This window comes from Pristiophorus japonicus, chromosome 7, assembly GCF_044704955.1.
Source record: "Pristiophorus japonicus isolate sPriJap1 chromosome 7, sPriJap1.hap1, whole genome shotgun sequence".
In the NCBI taxonomy this organism is placed as follows: Eukaryota; Metazoa; Chordata; class Chondrichthyes; family Pristiophoridae; genus Pristiophorus; species Pristiophorus japonicus.
In genome coordinates, this window is record NC_091983.1 from 50,087,626 (window position 1) to 50,107,457 (window position 19,832).

The following is a 19,832-nucleotide window of genomic DNA, read 5'->3' on the forward strand; positions in this document are numbered from 1 at the left end:
ATCGTCCACGAGGTTTCCGGATTCGGGACGTGGGATTTTCTTCTCCGAAATCCAGAAATACCCGAAACTCGGCCATGGGGTTTCCGGGTTCGGGACGTCTGATTTCTTCGCCAAAATCCGGAAAAACACAAAAACCGGAATGGCCTCGGTCCTGAGGTTTCCGGACGTTATACGTGTATTCACAAAAGTTCACCAAGTTATGTGGTAGGAACTACTGTGGAATCCATAATATACAAAGCAGTCAAAATATGAAATTAGAGTACACAGACATCTAAACATAACTACACTAAAACCATAATTTTCATAGTTTGCTTAATTTTCACAAATGTTAAATAACAACACGTCACAAGTTAATTCAACCCTAATGCTCTTAATCCTTGTTTTCCTTCAAGTTCAACAGTTTTGTAAACAAATTCGATTGAAGCTCACACAGTGAAAATTTGTACTCAGTACATTGTCTGCTGCACGATGGTGTCACAAGACTTCTGGTATTCCCATTGCCGAGACCAAACTGGTATGTGCTCTGTGGTTCCTTTTAATAAATCGGCATAAAATCACACAAAGTGCTCCCCAAAACTCCAGTGTGATGTGACCCTCAAACCTTCCTCACCGGCACCTGGCAAACCTTGGCCCAAGTCCGCCCTAAGTGGAGGAAGAGCATCCGGGGGAACGTTGAGCACCTCGAGTCCCGTCGCCGAGAACATGCAGAAATCAACTGCAGACAACGGAAGGAGCATACGGCAAACCAGGCTCTCCACCCACCCCTTCCTTCAACCACTATCTGTCCCACCTGTGACAGAGACTTTAATTCCCGTATTGGACTGCACAGTCACCAGAGAACTCACTTTTACAGTGGAAGCAAGTCTTACTCAATTTCGAGGGATGACGATGATGATGTGATGTGATACTGAGTCACTTAAACCAAGATGATGCTAGATTTGATTTCTGAGACGAGTTATCTGATCTTTTCCAGAGTAGTTGTTGGAACAGTGAAAAGGCCCAAGATAAAGGAGAGGGTGGTAGGGTGGGGAGGCTGGGGGCGGGGGTGTGAGTGGGGAGAAATAAGTTTTAAAAAAAACTAGCATTCCAAATGCGTTGACTCCTGCTGGAATGCATGTGCATGATTCTTGGCTTAAGCTATGGTGCCCTGCACTCACCATCTAGGTTAGGTATGAAGATAAGCTGTTTGGGCAATGTATCGCAGGGCTGCTTGTGCCCTGAAGCCGTAACTCGGCATTAGTCACAACCTTCAATAGAGACAGGAAGGAAGGAAGTCGATTAAAAAAAAACTCGCAGAGTTGGTACTGTCACCTACCCATGTTAATTATATACTTGTTTTATGTAGTACAAGCTAGAACAAAGAAAATAAAGACTTGGCTCTTCAGAATAATGACGGCATTCCCCTCTACCTGGGCTGATGGATTTTGAAAGTTTTAAGCACAGACGCTGTAAAACATATTGCAGTAATAAAACTATTGCTATATAAGGAAAGGATTGATTAAAATATTATCAGATTACCATACACCTAAAATGAAATTAAACAAAGTAACTAAACCCTTCCCTTGTGCTCACCCCCTGCCTTTATACTATTCCCTGTTTTTTTATTTTAAAATTTGAATTTACTGTTTCTTTAATCAAATTCTTTTATGCTCTATCTGTTCTAACTTTTTTATATTTAAAATCATTTACTTTCCTTTTCTCCTTCAGCCTTCTCACTCCCACCTTTCATTATGGAGGTTAAATCAACCTTGAAAAGAATATCCGGTTGGCTGGAACAAAAAAGTGCCCAGAGACCACTTTTTTCTGTTGCTAATTTAAAAGCACAGAACTAAAAAGATTGATAATGGTGTTTGATAGCATAACAAGTTCAAATCTTTCATATATTTTTTGCATCCAAATAACAAAGGCTCGGCAACCAGACAGTATTCTCATTGGCAATCCCCCAAATAGTGCACCTGTGAGTAAACCAATCTGCAGCAAATTGTGGAGGAATGGAAGAAAAAAATCAAGTCACCAATTGCATTTTAACCTTATAAAGCTGCTATATATATATATATATATATATAACCCAAGTATTTTTTTCTTTGCTTCCTCGTTAACAGCACTAAAGAAAGTTTGGTTGGATTGATTTTTCACACAAAACATTTATAAACAGTCTTAAAATAAATTACGTTCAAGAGAGTCTTCACATAGGAAGAAAACAACTCAATCCAGACTGGTCTCTCTGCCAGTAACAGCTGCAAAAACCAAACTCTTACAATGCATATTTTGTGTTCAACTGGCAATACTCACTAGTGACACAAAAAGCATCACAGATTAAATACTCATGTTCAGCTTCTATAAAAAGCAAACCTACCAGTATATCTTCATACTAGGCACAATACACTCTAAAATCCAACTGGCCTGCAAACATTTCTGAGCAATCATCTTTAATTCTTTAGCTTCAGGCATTAATGAAAATTTGACAAGAGAAAGAAAACGAGAACTGACCACGCACTTGCTCCAAATTGTACGGTGGTCTATTTGACTGTTACAACATTCAAACACTGAAGTGAGTTACTCACAGATATTTTAAATTCTCCAGATCTTCGAATGCACCCCTGGGAATTCTCCTAATTTGGTTGTTGTTTAACAGTCTGAAAAATGATAAAAAAATGTGTTACAGACCAAGAGTACAAAATGCAAATTTATTCTTTTAAATTATACCATGTGTTTATTATTTGTCTTTTCCCCCGTAACTGGTGCATGGAGTGTCTAATTATAGCTAAACGTCATTTATGAACGAATTAACTGTGCAGATAGCAGTTAACGGATATGATGTAATTGGCATCACGGAGACATGGCTCCAGGGTGACCAAGGCTGGGAACTCAACATCCAGGGGTAGTCAACATTTAGGAAGGATAGACAGAAAGGAAAAGGAGGTGGGGTGGCATTGCTGGTTAAAGAGGAAATTAATGCAATAGTAAGGGAGGACATTAAGCTTGGATGATGTGGAATCTGTATGGGTGGAGCTACGGAATACCAAAGGGCAGAAAACACTAGTGGGAGTTGTGTATAGACCAGCAAACAGTAGTAATGAGGATGGGCACAGCATCAAACAAGAAATTACGGATGCTTGCAATAAAGGTACAGCAGTTATCATGGGTGACTTCAATCTACATATTGACTGGGCTAAACAAACTGGTAGCAATGCAGTGGGGGAGGATTTCCTGGAGTGTATTAGGGATGGTTTTCTAGACCAATATATCGAGGAACCAACTAGAGGTCAGGCCATCCAAGACTGGGTGATGCGTGATGAGAAAGGCCTAATTAACAATCCTGTTGAGCGAGGCCCCTTGGGGGAAGAGCGACCATAATATGGTAGAATTTTTTATTAAGATGGAGAGTGACACAGTTAATTCAGAGACTAGGGTCCTGAACTTGGGGAAAGGTAACTTCGATGGTATGAGACGTGAATTGGCTAGAATAGATTGACGAGTGATACTTAAAGGGTTGACGGTGGATAGGCAATGGCAAACATTTAAAGATCACATGGATGAACTTCAACAATTGTACATCCCTGTCTGGAGTAAAAATAAAACGGGGAAGGTGGCTCAACCGTGGCAAACAATGGAAATTAAGGATAGTGTTAAATCCAAGGAAGAGGCATATAAATTGGCCAGAAAAAGCAGCAAACCTGAGGACTGGGAGAATTTTGTAATTCAGCAGAGGAGGAGAAAGGGTTTAATTAGGAGGGGGAAAATAGAGTACGAGAGGAAGCTTGCTGGGAACATAAAAACTTCTATAGAGATGTGAAGAGAAAAAGATTAGTGAAAACAAACGCAAGTCCCTTGCAGTCAGATTCAGGTGAATTTATAATGGGGATCAAAGAATTGGTGAACCAGTTAAACAAATACTTTGGTTCTATTTTCATGAAGGAAGACACAAATAACCTTCTGGAAATATTGGGGACCGAGGGTCTAGTGAGAAGGAGAAACTGAAGGATATCCTTATAAAGCGGGAAATTGTGTTAGGGAAATTGATGGGATTGAAGCCCGATAAATCCCCGGGACCCAATAGTCTGCATCCCAGAGTACTTAAGGAAGTGGCCCTAGAAATAGTGGATGCATTGGTGATCATTTTCCAACAGTCGATTGACTCTGGATCAGTTCCGATGGACTGGAGGATAGCTAATGTAACACCACTGTTTAAAAAAGGAGGGAGTGAGAAAACAGGTAATTATAGACTGGTTAGCCTGACATCAGTAGTGGGGAAAATGTTGGAATCAATCATTAAAGATGAAATAGCAGCGCATTTGGAAAGCAGTGACAGGATCGGTCCAAGTCAGCATGGATTTATGAAAGGGAAATCATGCTTGACAAAAAATTTTTGAGGATGTAACTGGTAGAGTGGAGAAGGGAGAACCAGTGCATGTGGTGTATTTAGACTTTCAAAAGGCTTTTGACAAGGTCCCACACAAGAGATTGGTGTGCAAAATCAAAGCACATGGTATTGGAGGTAATGTACTGATGTGGATAGAGAACTTGTTGGCAGACAGGAAGCAGAGAGTTGGGATAAACGGGTCCTTTTCAGAATGGCAGGCAGTAACTAGTTGAGTGCCGCAGGGCTCAGTGCTGGGAACCCAGCGCTTTACAATATACATTAATGATTTAGATGAAAGAATTGAGTGTAATATCTCCAAGTTTGCAGATGACACTTAACTGGGTGGCGGTGTGAGCTGTGAGGAGGACGCTAAAAGGCTGCAGGTTTACTTGGACAGGTTAGCTGAGTGGGCCAATGCATTGCAGATGCAGTATAATGTGGATAAATGTGAAGTTATCCACTTTGGGGGAAAAAACACGAAGGCATGCAGATACAGCAGGCAGTTAAGAAAGCAAATGGCATGTTGGCCTTCATAGCGAGGGGATTTGAGTACAGGGGCAGGGAGGTGTTGCTACAGTTGTACAGGGCCTTGGTGAGGCCACACCTGGAGTATTGTGTACAGTTTTGGTCTCCTAACTTGAGGAAGGACATTCTTGCTATTGAGGGAGTGGAGCGAAGGTTCACCAGACTGATTCCCGGGATGGTGGGACTGACCTATCAAGAAAGACTGGATCAACTGGGCTTGTATTCACTGGAGTTCAGAATAATGAGAGGGGACCTCATAGAAACATTTAAAATTCTGACGGGTTTAGACAGGTTGGATGCAGGAAGAATGTTCCCAATGTTGGGGAAGTCCAGAATCAGGGGTCACAGTCTAAGGATAAGGGTTAAGCCATTTAGGACCGAGATGAGGAGAAACTTCTTCACCCAGAGAGTGGTGAACCTGTGGAATTCTCTACCACAGAAAGTAGTTGAGGCCAATTCACTAAATATATTCAAAAGGGAGTTAGATGAAGTCCTTACTACTAGGGGGATCAAGAGGTATGGCGTGAAAGCAGGAACGGGGTACTGAAGTTGCATGTTCAGCCATGAACTCATTGAATGGCGGTGCAGGCTAGAAGGGCCGAATGGCCTACTCCTGCACCTCTTTTCGATGTTTCTATGTTATCTGAACGGCTGCAGATTAGGAAAGGGGGAGGTGCAACGAGACTTGGGTGTCATGGTACGTCAGTCATTGCAAGTTGGCATGCAGGTAAAGCAGGCGGTGAAGGTGGCAAATAGTGTGTTGGCTTTCATAGCTAGGGGATTTGAGTATAGGAGTAGGGAGGTCTTACTGCAGTTGTACAGGGCCTTGCTGAGGCCTCACCTGGAATATTATGTTCAGTTTTGATCTCCTAATCTGAGGAGGGATGTTCTTGCTATTGAGGGAGTGCAGCGAAGGTTCACCAGACTGATTGCCGGGATGGCGGGACTGACGTATGAGGAGAGACTGGATCAACTGGGCCTTTATACACTGGAGTTTAGAAGGATGAGAGGGGATCTCATAGAAACGTATAAGATTCTGACGGGACTGGACAGGTTAGATGCAGGAAGAATGTTCCCGATGTTGGGGAAGTCCAGAACCAGGGGACACAGTCTTAGGATGAGTAGGCCATTTAGGACTGAGATGAGGAGAAACTTCTTCACTCAGAGAGTTGTTAACCTGTGGAATTCCCTGCCGCAGAGAGTTCATTGGATATATTCAAGAGGGAGTTAGATATGGCCCTTGCGGCTAAAGGGATCAAGGGGTATGGAGAGAAAGCAGGAAAGGGGTACTGAGGGAATGATCAGCCATGATCTTATTGAATGGTGGTGCAGGCTCGACGGGCCAAATGGCCTACTCCTGCATCTATTTTCTATGTTTCTATTGGATTCACACACTGGAGATTCTGTCAGCATAAATCCACGTAGAACATTGAAAAACTCATACTTATTATTTTACAATCAACACTTTGTTATAAGTTTTGTAATATTAAAAAGACCATGGTGATGTCGAGCTCGTCACCCCACTAACAGACAGCGAGGACAGACAACATGAGACTCATGAGAATCAGCCATTTTGCTGAACAATGAATGAAGAGAAAACTGTTGTCAATTTATTAACTTTTTTTTGGAGAGGAGGAGAACAACTTGGGCACTTCTACTGATAAAAGATTTTTATGTCCTTTTTTAAAAAAAAATAAAACTGAAAACAAATTCTCAAACTGTCATGGTGGGTTTTTGGCTCACATTCTCTCGTTAAGTAACACAACCACTACAGTATCATACCCATATTCTTACTCGTTTATACTACATGATTGCCTCCAATAAATAGTAAGAGTGCCCAAGTTGGTAACCCTGTAATAGAACCCTCCTGGAACAGGGGTTTCACTCATTGCCTATGACCAGAAGTGCAGCCGTCATCAGAGCCAAAAAAACTTCCGCTGACCACATCTGGCATCGAGCCTGCCAATCAAAATCTGGACGCTTTTAGCATTGCTGGTCTACAGCCTACCCCAATATTGGGAACAGTCCACAGCCAGATGCAAAAGTCACAGATGAAATTTGGACAGGCACAACAACAAATCACATTTGAGACCTCAGCATAGTTACACACGTGTGAATCTCCTGTGTGCGATGTTACCAAATCCAGTATTGAGGGAGCAGATTCGGCACACTGAAGCAGAGTAATATAAACTGGGTATTAGATCATTCAAGTAACTGTGTGCAAATAGTTACAATCAGAGGCATGGAGCCTATGGTGCCACCCACATCATTAATAGACAGCTTTAAATGTAAATAACAACTTTATTTCAGCAATAAAGAAGCATTGAGCAGCTTTGAATTAAGATTTATTTTGGGAAGCACATTAGCATTTTACAAATTGTAGGGCGTGCTACTATAAACATTCTGAAAGGTTTATGACTGCTGCATAGGTTGCATTGTAAACATTGTATCTAATGCTAGAAGTTCTGCAAGAAATTAACCAGAGTCGGCTGTTCATCCGTAAACCAATAATATTTTAAATATTTCAGCAGCACTAATAATACAGGTACAACTGCACTTTTAGACCTAATATCATGGGATTGCAGTCTCCTTTCAATTCCCCATTTTTATATGCAAAAAAAGCAAACATAGCTTAGAGGAAAAAAATATCACAACCCATTCTGCAAACTGCATCCCATTTAAATACAGCAAGCAATAGTTATAGTATGGCCTCTTAGAACCTAAGAACATAAGCAGTAGGAGCAGTAGGCCAGTTGGCCACTCGAGTCAGCTCTGCCATTCAATAAGATCATGGCTGATCTGACATTGGGCTCAGCTCCACTTCCCTGCCCTCTCCCCATAGCCCTTCACACTCCCTTAGTTCTCAAAAATCTGTCTATCTCCACCTGAAATATATTCAATGACCCTGCCTCCACAGCTCTGGGGCAGAGAATTCCACAGATTTACAACCCTCAGAAAAGAAATTCCTCCTCATCTCAATTTTAAATGGACGGCCCCTTATTCTGAAACTATGCCCCCTAGTTCTAGATTCCCCATGAGGGGAAACATCCTCTCTGCATTTACCTTGTTGAGCCCCCTCAGTATCTTATATGTTTCAATAAGATCACGTCTCATTCTTCTGAACTCCAATGAGTATAGGCCCAACCTACTCAACCTTTCCTCATAAGTCAACCCCTTCATCTCAGGAATCAACCTCGTGAACGTTCTCTGAACTGCCTCCAATGCAAGTATTCCCCTCCTTAATGAGGCCAAACTGTACGCAGTATTTAGCCTCACCAATATCTTGTACAGTTGTAGCAGCACTTCTCTGCTTTTATACTCCATCGCCTTTGCAATAAAGGCCAACATTCAATTTTCCTTCCTGATTATTTGCTGTATCTGCATACTACCTTTGTGTTTCATGCACAAGGACCCCCAGATCCCACTGTACTGTAGCATTTTATAATTTCTCTTCTTTTAAAATAACTTGCTTTTTTATTTTTCCTGCCAAAGTGGATAACCTCACACTTACCCACATTATACTCCATCTGCCAAATGTTTGCCCACTCACTTAGCCTGTCTATATCACTTTGAAGATTTTTTTAGTCCCCCTCACAACTTGCGTTCCCACCCATCTTTTTTATCATCAGAAACTTGGCTACATTACACTCGGTCCCTTGATCCAAGTCATTAATACAAATTATAAATAGCTGAGGCCCCAGCACCGATCCCTGTGGCACCCCACTAGTTACCATTTGCCAACCGGAAAATGACCCATTTATCCTGACTCTGTTTTCTGTTAGTTAGCTAATCCTCTATCCATGCTAATATATTACCCCCAACCCCATGAACTTTTATCTTGTGCAGTAACCTTTTATGTGACACCTTATTGAATGCCTTCTGAAAATCTAAATACACCACATCCACTGGTTCCCCATTACCCACCATGCCCGTTACATCCTCAAAGAACTCCAGCAAATTTGTCAAACATGATTTCCCTTTCATAAAACCATGTTGACTCTGCTTGACTTTATGCTTTTCCAAATGTCCTGCTACTGCTTCCTTAATAATGGACTCCAGCATTTTCCCAACGACCGATGTTAGGCTAACTGATCTATAGTTTCCTGTGTTCAGTCTGCCTCCTTTTTTAAATAGGGACGTCATATTTGCAGTTTTCCAATTCACTGGGACCTCTCCAGAATCCAGGGAATTTTGGTAGATTACAACCAATGCATCCACTGTCTCTGCAGCCACTTCTTTTCAGACCCTAAGATGCAAGCCATCAGGTCCAGGGGACTTGTTCACCTTTAGTTCCATTATTTTAGAGTACTTTTTCTTTAGTGATAAAACAATCACCTGAGTTCCTCCTTCCCTATAGCCCCTTGATTATCCATGAATGGGATGTTTTTAGTGTCTTCTACCGTGAAGACCGATACAAAATATTTGTTCAAAGTCTCTGCCATTTCCCTGTTCCCCATTAATTCCCCAGTCTCATCCTCTAAGGTACCAACATTTACTTTAGCCACGCTCTTCCTTTTTATAAACCTGTCGAAACTCTTACCATCTGCTTTTATATTTTCTGCTAATTTACTCTCAATCTTTCTTCCTTCTCTTGATTATTTTTTTTAGTCGTCCTTTCCTCTTTTTTTAAGTTTCCCAATCCTCTGGCCTCCCACTAATCTTAGCCACATTGTATGCCCTTGTTTTCACTTTGACACCATCCTTTATTTCCTTAGTTAGGCACAGATGGTTATCCCTTCTCTTAAAAAGTCTTTCCTTCTCACTGGAATATATTTTTGTTGAGAGTCATGAAATATCTCCTTAAATGTCTGCCACTGCTCATCAACCATCCCATACTTGAATCTATTTCCCAGTCCACTTTAGCCAACTCTGCCTTCATACCTTTGTAGTCTCCCTTATTTAAGCTTTGGACACTGGTTTGAGATCCAACTTTCTCACCCTCCAACTGAATTTGAAATTCAGCCATACTACGATTACTCTTTCCTAGACGATCCTTTACAAGGAGATAATTTATTAATCCTGTCTCATTACACAGTACCAGATCTAAGATAGCCTTCTCCCTGGTTGTTTCCGCAACATTCTGTTCAAGGAAACCATCCCGGATACACCCTGTGAACTCTTCCTCAAGGCTACCCTGGCCAATTTGATTTGTCCAATCAATATGAAGATGAAAATCACCCATGATTATTGCCGTTCCTTTTTTACAAGCCTCCATTATTTCTTGATGGGATTCAAATGAAAAAGGCTTAATCTACTTTTAACACTATAAACAAGAAAAAAAACAAAATATTTTCTTCTGTAAGGATAGTGGTGCATACAATATGCTGAAGATACATTGGCCCTGAATTCACGTCGTCTACGAGCACGTACAAGATGCGCACATGCCCATAGGGCCCCAAGTTCAGGGTTTAGACCCGGAACTTGCGATCGGTCATGAATACTCTTGACAAATTGCACACATCCGGAAGTAAAGGGCCTCTGCGGGCTGAGTGCTGGGCTATTTGCCCAACTTCTGCCGAGGGAATACCCTTGAAATTCTTACGACTGTAAGTCTTTTAAAAGGACAGGGAAATAATTTTTTTTCAATAATTGAAACATTTAAAAATCTGTCAAATAAGGCAAGTTTATTTTTAGACCCTTTAAAATATGTAAATTTATTTTTCAAAAAAAAAATAAAAGTTTTAATGAATTAAATTCCATTTTGATCAATTTTAAATGTGATGGTTTTTAAAAATATATATTTTAATTGCTTATGTGTTTTTAAAGATACATTTTCCTTATGAAGTATGAATAGGAATATCCCTACTTGGATTGGTTGGGCCGGCCCACGTGACCCCCGGGACGCGTGCGAAGCGCCCCAATCCCTGGAATACGTGGGTCTCTACGCAGGCTTTCAGAGGCCCAGGACCAGAAGTTTCCGAACCTCCCAAATCATCAAGTAAATTCGTAGAAATGTTTCAGGTCTGAGGCACCCGCCCGCAGGAAGCCTCCAATCGCAATTTCTGGTCCAAAATGTTGTGCAACCTTCTGGTGCATTGGCAAAGAAATCAACTGAAAGCCGCAAAAGCTCTTCCAAATTTGAAGCTTTCAAACCTCACCTGGTAATTACAACTACTACATTCCTCCATTTGCATTTTATAATCACGTGAAACCCTTTCTAGACAAACAGTTAAGAAAAACTAGCATTAACTTTGATTATTTTCTGCCAGTCCTGTTAAGTATTTAAACAGCAAGAGCCAACAGCAAACAGAAATGTGGCCATACATCTCGAGAGATGGTTGGAGGACAGAAAGCAAATGTTGGGGATGAAAGATAAGGTTAGTGATTTCCTAACGCAGTCTGCTTTTGATCCACTTATTTATTGGGCCAGAATGTGTGGTGAATAGAACGGTGCACTCAGAGTATGCCGTCATACTGCATTTGAAATTGACAGCAAGTTTGGGATTTCTGCATGCACGGCTAAATCACGAACTTGCGATGTCAAGTTCCGACTTGACAGAGCATCCTCACCGACATTAACTCTGCTGAAACAGAGTTGGACTAATTGCCCAGCAACTGCGCAGCAATCATGCATGAAAATTTTACGGCTGGTGGAAATGGGCCTGTTAACAAAGCGCAAGGGGATACCTCCTGACAAACTCAAGGAAATTTAAAAACTTGAGGCCGGAAATTGAAACATTTTAGGATTTTGGCCATGGAAAGTATTTATTTATCCATGAAATGTTCGGAGGAAGCGGTTGCTACATTGAGGGCTTTATTTATTTTTGCATCTATGTGGAGTATAAGCTTGACAACTGAAAGTATAAATATTTATCCACAGACGGCTCCAGTAATGACAGTTTTGTCCCCCCCTTTCCAGAGATCATAAATGTACGAGAGAACGTTAGTTTGCTGATTGGAGCTCCAGGCCCATATAATCCCAGGTATGCTTCCGCACACGCTGCACGCCTGGGATCCGTAGGCCATTACGCTGCCCTCGAGTACACAGCATCATACAGCAAGTCCACGAAGGAGGGTCTCCATCAGCTAAGTTCACAATCCATTCGGATGTCAGTGGCGCAATCTGTAGTTACGGCGCCTACTGTAAAATCCGGGCCATGATATACATAAATTACCTGGATTTAGGAATCGAGAGGAGAATATTGAAATATATGAATGACACTAAATTTGGATGGGGGAAGGAGTATGGTAAATTGTGCCGAGGATTTTTTTTAAAAAATTTGTTCCGGGATGTGGGCGTCGCTGGCAAGGCTAGCATTTATTGCCCTTCCCGAATTGCCCTCGAGCAGATGGTGGTGACCCGCCTTCTTGAACCGCTGCAGTCCTTGTGGTGAAGGTACTCCCACAGTAATGTGAGGGAGTTCTAGGATTTTGATCCAGCGACGATGAAGGAATCGCAATACATTTCCAAGTCTATATTTCCATGATGCTCCCATGCATCTGCTGCCCTTATCCTTCTAGATGGTAGAGGTTGCGGGTTTGGGAGGTGCTGCCGGAGAAGCCGTGGCGAGTTGCTGCAGTGCATCTTGTAGATGGTACACACCGCAGCCACAGTGCGCCGGTGGTGGAGGGAGTGAATGTTTAAGATGGTGGATGGGGTACCAATCAAGCGGGCTGCTTTGTCTTGGATGATGTCGAGATTCTTGAGTGTTGTTGGAGCTGCTCTTACATACAGGCAAGTGGAAAGCATTCCATCATACTCCTGGCTTGTACCTTGTTGCATGAAACAGAGTAGTTGTATGAAAGAGAAATATGAAAGGGTATGGGGAGGCAGCAGCAGAACGTGAGAAAACATCAGCACACATCTGATAAGCCGAATGGAAATGTAACCACCTGGAAAGTTGAATTCTGCACACACAGGCTTTCACACATGAGCAAAGCTTCTTTGTAACTAGATTTATCACACAGCTGGCAGCATAACTTGGGTCGACTGCTGGCAAATCACACTTTACAGCCTTAAGACCAGTACCTGCATTATAACAAATCTCTAAGCTACACGTGTCCCAAATTAAAGACTGCACCAAAATATGCACATTTCAGTAGTGTGTGGTATTGTTATTCCAATAAACTATTTAATATCTATTAATATTTCCCACAAATCTAACAACACAACAAAGAATGTAAAAGATAACATAAAAACATAAGAAACAGGAACAGGAGTAGGCCATTTGGCCCCTCGAGCCTGCTCCGCCATTCAATAAGATCATGGCTGATCTGATCATGGACTCAGCTCCACGACCCTGCCCGCTCCCCATAACCCCTTATCCCCTTATCGTTTAACAAATTGTCTATTTCTGTCTTAAATTTATTCAATGTCCCAGCATCCACAGCTCACAGGCAGCAAATTCCACAATTTTACAACTCTCTGGGAAAATAAATTTCTCCTCATCTCTGTTTTAAAAGGACGGCCCCTTAGTCTAAGATCATGCCTCTAGTTCTAGTCTCGCCCATCAGTGGAAACATCCACTCTGCATCCACCTTGTCAAGTCCGCTCATAACCTTATATGCTTCGATAAGATCACCTCTCATTCTTCTGAATACCAATGAGTAGAGGCCCAAACTACTCAACCTTTCCTCATAAGTCAAACCCCCTCATCCCCAGAATCAACCTTCTCTGAACTGCCTCCAAAGCAAGTATATCCTTTCGTAAATATGGAAACCAATACTGCACGCAGTATCCCAGGTGTGGCCTCACCAATACCTTATATAACTGTAGCAAGACTTCCCTGCTTTTATACTCCATCCCCTTGGCAATAAAGGGGAAGATACCATTGGCCTTCCTGATCAGTTGCTGTACCTGCATACTATCCTTTTGTGTTTCATGCACAAGTACCCCCAGGTCCCGCTGTACTGCGGCACTTTCCAATCTTGTGCGAGCAGCGGGGAGTCTGGGGACAGCGGAGCGGCCTAAAAAAGGCACAGCGTTCATCACAGAGGCGGGAGTGCGAGCAGCAGGGAGAGCAGCAGGGAGTCCGGGGACAGCGGAGCGGCCTAAAAAAGGCACAGCGTTCATCACAGAGGCGGGAGTGCGAGCAGCAGGGAGTCCGGGGACAGCGGAGCGGCCTAAAAAAGGCACAGCGTTCATCGGAGAGGCACGAGTGCGAGCAGCGGGACATCGAGGAGGCCAGCCAGTGCAGCTGCAACAGGGACGCAAAAAAGTACAAAGAAATCGAAAGGTGACGTCACAGCCAAGGCGGTAAGTGATTGGTAAGTAGTTTTTCTTTTCCTTTATCAGTAAGTAACCTTTTAGCATTGTTGTTGCCAAATTAAGTCTATCTAAGGGTTAAATCATGGCATGAGAGCTCGGACACGTGTTATGCTCCTCCTGTACTATGAGGGAACTCAGGGACGCTTCCGGTGTCCCTGACGATGATGAGTGCGGGAAGTGCATCCGCCTGCAGCTCCTGATGGACCGCATTGCGGCACTGGTGCAGCGGGTGGATTCACTCTGGAGCATCCACGATGCTGAGAATTACGTGAATAGCATGTTTAATAAGTTGGTCTTACCGCAGTAAAGGGTACACAGCCAAATAGGGAATGCGTGACTAACAGGAAGAGCAGTGCAAAGAAGGTAGTGCAGGGGTCCCCTGCAGTCATCCCCCTGCAAAACAGATACACCGCTTTGGGTTCTGTTGAGGGGGATGACTTAACAGGGGAGGGCAGCAGCAGCAGCAATGTTCATGGCACCGTGGGTGGCTCTGCTGCACAGGAGGGCAGGAAAAAGAGTGGGAAAGCTAGTGATAAGGGACTCAATTGTAAGGGGAATAGATAGACGTTTCTACGGCTGCAACCGAGACTCCAGGATGGTATGTTGCCTCCCTGATGCAAGGGTCAAGGATGTCTCGGAGTGGGTGCAGGACATTCTGAAAAGGGAGGGTGAACAGCCAATTGTCGTGGTGCATATAGGTATCAACGATATAGGTAAAAAACGGGATGAGGTCCTACAAGGCGAATTTAGGGAGCTAGGAGCTAAATTAAAAAGTAGGACCTCAAAAGTAGTAATCTCAGGATTGCTACCAGTGCCACGTGCTAGTCAGAGTAGGAATCGCAGGATAGCTCAGATGAATACGTGGCTTGAGGAGTGGTGCAGAAGGGAGGGATTCAAATTCCTGGGACATTGAAACCAGTACAAACCGGACGGTCTGCACCTGGGCAGGACCGGAACCAATGTCCAAGAGGGAGTGTTTGCTAGTGCTGTTGGGGAGGAGTTAAACTAACATGACAGGGTGATGGGAACCTATGCAGGGAGACAGAGGGAAGTAGAATGGGGGGCAGAAGCAAAAGATAGAAAGAAGAAAAGTAAAACTGGAGGGCAGAGAAACCTAAAGCAAAAATCAAAAAGGGCCACATTACAGCAAAATTCTAAAGGGGCAAAGTGTGTTAGAAAGACAAGCCTGAAGGCTCAGTGCCTCAATGCGAGGAGTATTCAGAATAAGATGGACGAATTAATTGCGCAGATAGCAGTTAACAGGTATGATGTAACTGGCATCACGGAGACATGGCTCCAGGGTGACCAAGGCTGGGAACTCAACATCCGGGGTATTCAACATTTAGGAGGGATAGACAGAAAGGAAAAGGAGGCGGGGTGGCATTGCTGGTTAAAGAGGAAATTAATGCAATAGTAAAAAAGGACATAAGCTTGGATGATGTGGAACTAGTATAGGTGGAGCTACGGAATACCAAGGGGCAGAAAATGTTAGTGTGAGTTGTGTACAGACCACCAAACTCTTCCAGGTCATCTATGTATATTGTAAACAGTTGTGGTCCCAGCACCGATCCTTGTGGCACACCACTAACCACCGATTTCCAACCCAAAAAGGACCTATTTATCCCGACTCTCTGCTTTCTGTTCGCCAGCCAATTCTCGATCCATGCTAATAAATTTCCTCTGACTCCGCGTACCTTTATCTTCTGCAGTAACCTTTTGTGTGGCACCTGATCAAAGGCCTTTTGGAAATCTAAATACACCACATCCATCGGTACACCTCTATCCACCATGCTCGTTATATCCTCAAAGAATTCCAGTAAATTAGTTAAACATGATTTCCCCTTCATGAATCCATGTTGCGTCTGCTTGATTGCACTATTCCTATCTAGATGTCCCGCTATTTCTTCCTTAATGATAGCTTCAAGCATTTTCCCCACTACAGATGTTAAACTAACCGGCCTATAGTTACCTGCCTTTTGTCTGCCCCCTTTTTTAAACAGAGGCGTTACATTAGAGGGGGACGCTAAGAGGCTGCAGGGTGACTTGGACAGGTTAGGTGAGTGGGCAAATGCATGGTAGATGCAGTATAATGTGGATAAATGTGAGGTTATCTACTTTGGGGGCAAAAATGCAAAGACAGAATATTATCTGAATGTTGGCAGATTAGGAAAAGGGGAGGTGCAACGAGACCTGGGTGTCATGGTTCATCAGACATTGAAAGTTGGCATACAAGTACAGCAGGCGGTGAAGGAGGCAAATGGTATGTTGGCCTTCATAGCTGGGGGATTTGAGTATAGGAGCAGGGAGGTCCTACTGCAGTTGTACAGGGCCTTGGTGAGGCCTCACCTGGAATATTGTGTTCCGTTTTGGTCTCCTAATTGGAGGAAGAACGTTCTTGCTATTGAGGGAGTGCAGCGAAGGTTCACCAGACTAATTCCCGGGATGGCGGGACTGACATATGAGGAGAGACTGGATCAACTGGGCATTTATACACTGGAGTTTAGAAGGATGAGAGGGGATCTCATAGAAACTTATGAGATTCTGATGGTACTGGACAGGTTAAATGCGGGAAGAATGTTCCCGATGTTGGGGAAGTCCAGAACCAGGGGACACAGTCTTAGGATAAGGGGAAGGCCATTTCGGACTGCGATAAGGAAAAACTTCTTCACTCAGAGAGTTGTTAACCTGTGGAATTTCCTATCGCAGAGAGTTGTTGATGCCAGTTCATTGGATATATTCAAGAGGGAGTTAGATATGGCCCTTACGTCTAAAGGGGTATGGAGAGAAAGCAGGAAAAAGGGGTATCTTATTGATCTTATTGAATGGTGGTGCAGGCTCAAGGGGCTGAATGGCCTACTCCTGCACCTATTTTCTATGTTTCTATATTGGAAAACATGCTCAGATGATGTGACTGGTGGGGACTCCCCAGTGAGAACTCAGCCACACGAATTATACTGTATGAGGAAATGTTAACAAGCAGCTAAAATTGTGGGATGTTACTTATAGTATGGGTAACAGTAGCATTGTAAATGGTCCGTGTTTGAATAAAGTCTGCAACTGCATGTTGCTATGTTCGTGAGGGGAAAAGTACAAGCCAAGTTCAGCTAAATGTAGCCGAGGTGCCACATGGTCCAGAGAAATGCTTGAAAACCAGGCCATCAAAAATCCAAGCATTTGCCCCTTTTTTGCCTGTTAAAATACAGGAAAAAGGGAAGGCCTGTGATAGGGAAGAAGGTAGCTGTTATTAAATGACAAAAAAATGATGGTGCAAGGCAAAAGGGGATGGCAGTGGGACAAGAAATGAAACAAAAGATGGGTCCAGAAGAACTGAAAATGACAAAAGCAGAATCATTACCAGCAGCCGCTATCCAAAAAAAAAGTTATGATCTAAAATTGTTGAAATCAATGTCGAGTGCGGAAGGCTGTAAAGTGCTTAATCGAAAGATATGGGACTGTTCTTCAAGCTTCCGTTGAGCTTCATTAGAACAGCGTAGGAGAGCGAAGACAAAGAGGTTCAAGTAGAGTGAGGTGGAGAATTACAGTGACAGGCGAACAGAAGCTCAGGGCCACACTTATGGACTGGACAGATGTGTTCTGCAAAGCAGTCACCCAATCTGTATTTAGTCCCCCCAATGTCGAGGAGACTATCATGAGGAGCGAATACAGTATACTAAATTGAAAGAAGTACAAGTAAATTGTTGTTTCATCTGGAATGATTATTTGGTGTTCTGGACGGTGACAAAAGAGGAAATAAAATGGCAGGTGTTGCATCTCCTGCACTTGCACGGGACGGTGCTGTCGGAAGGGGAGGGGGTGTTAGGATGATTGAAGAGTGGACAAGAAGAAATAGGAGCAAGAACAGGCCACTTGGCCCTTTGAGCCTGCTCTTCCATTCAATATTATGGCTGATCTTCGACCTCAACACCACTTTCTTGTACTATCTCCATAGACCCTGCTTCCCTTGGTGTGCGAAAATCTTACAATCTCTGTCTTGAATATACTCAATGACTGAGTGCTCACAGTCCTGTGGGGTAGAGAATTCCAAAGATTCACCATCCTCGGAGTGAAGAAGATTCTCCTCGTCTCAGTCCTAAATGGCCGACCCCTTATTCTGAGATTGTAACCTCTAGTTCTAGACTTACCAGCCAGGAAAAATATCCTCCCAGCATCCACCCTGTCAAGCCATCTGAGAATTTTATATCTTTCACTGAGATCACCTCTCATTCTTCTAAACTCTATGGAATATAGGCCTAGTCTACGCAATCTCTCCCCATAGGACAATACCTAACGTGCCACCTGCCCCCATCCCAGGAATTAGTCTGGTGAACCTTTGTTGCACTCCTTCTAAGGCAAGTATATCCTTCCTTTGGTAAGGAGACCAATACTCTAGATGTGGTCCCACCAAGTCCCTATATAATTGCAGGAAGACTTCTTTACTCATACTCCAATCCTTTCGTAATAAAGGCTAGCCTAACATTTGCTTTCCAAATTGCTTGCTGTCCCTGCATGTTAAATTTCTGTGATTCGTGTACAAGGACACAGGTCCATCTCTATACCAACATTTCCCAATCTCACCATTTAAAAAATATTTTGCTTTTCTATTTTTCCTACCAAAGTGGTTAACTTCACACTTCTCCACTTTATCGGCTCAAGTTTCCACTTAGAACGGTGCACCTCCGTGAGGTCTTCCGGTTTTCTCGAACAAAAAGCGTGCCTAATCCTTACCATGGTATTCTCCACGCTGATCAGGCCTCCTTGGGACTCGGCGCAGCGCAGCAGAACCAGTGGGGGGGGGGCACGGAGTTACAGCCCTGCGCCGAAAAGAGTGCCAGCAGCAATGGAATCTGCGCGCATGTGCAGCAGCTCCTGGCCCTCCCAGCGCGTCCTGGCTCCAGGCAACCCTATCCGTGGTCAAAGGGACGACGTGATGTTCGCCGCCCCTACCCCGGACCGAGTGGCCTGTCACGCAGGCTGGCCACTGTCTTCCCGCGCTCACACCAGTTTATTGTTGTCGCCTCTCGCACCCCCATTGCCTGCATCCTCTGCTGCCCCTCCTGTTCAGTTGGCGGAGTGTGTCCACGGTGTGCCGAGAGAAGCTTTCCTGGGAGCCCGGGAGAGCAGGAGCTGGAGGAGCCTGGCGGGGCGGGGGGGGGGGGGGGGGGGGGGTGGAGTGGGGCGCGGCTCGAGTCTGGGCCACCAGATCAGCACCAGGAGTCATACAGCACATTTGCAGCAAAATTCTTCGAGACACGATACTGTGGGAGGGGGATGAAGCTACTGGTTTGTGTCACTGATCCCATCTATGACAAGCAATTTCAAAGCATTAATGCTTAAAAACAATATCCCTTTTGGACGCTACAAATCAAGTTCAAGACTCAATCCATTCTGAGGGCTACAAGAAACAGGTTGGTGCGGGGAGATTTTTGATCGGGGGGGTGGGTGGGGTGGGGGATGGAGGAGAGTTTCTTTAAATTATTTAGAAAAATAACAAGCTGCTCAAAAGGTTGTCTCTAGACTGTGTGCTGATAAGAGCAGTAAGAAAGGCAGTCAGCACCATCAAAATTCAACTTCTGACAAATGATATTTAAAAAAAGCATATTTTATTTAGCTTTATATAGTGGAATGTGTAAATTATGCTAAAGTTACAGTACAAGATCTGTACTGGTTGTTGTGAAGGTATTTAGTGCTTTGCAATGTCCTCTAACTTCCCTTCACCCCGCAGCCCCCCCACCCCCC

The 19,832-nt window shown here is 43.6% G+C and overlaps 1 protein-coding gene across 2 annotated transcripts in view; it reads right to left on the reverse strand.

Annotated features, from left to right (window-relative positions):
* Positions 1-19,832, reverse strand: part of LOC139267116 (peroxidasin homolog) — a 324,156-nt gene that overhangs the window by 187,059 nt on the left and 117,265 nt on the right. For both annotated transcript variants that reach the window (XM_070884937.1, XM_070884936.1), the window contains exon 3: positions 2,565-2,636. In XM_070884937.1, the coding sequence (XP_070741038.1) occupies positions 2,565-2,636 (72 nt within the window). The remainder of the gene's footprint in view (positions 1-2,564; positions 2,637-19,832) is intronic.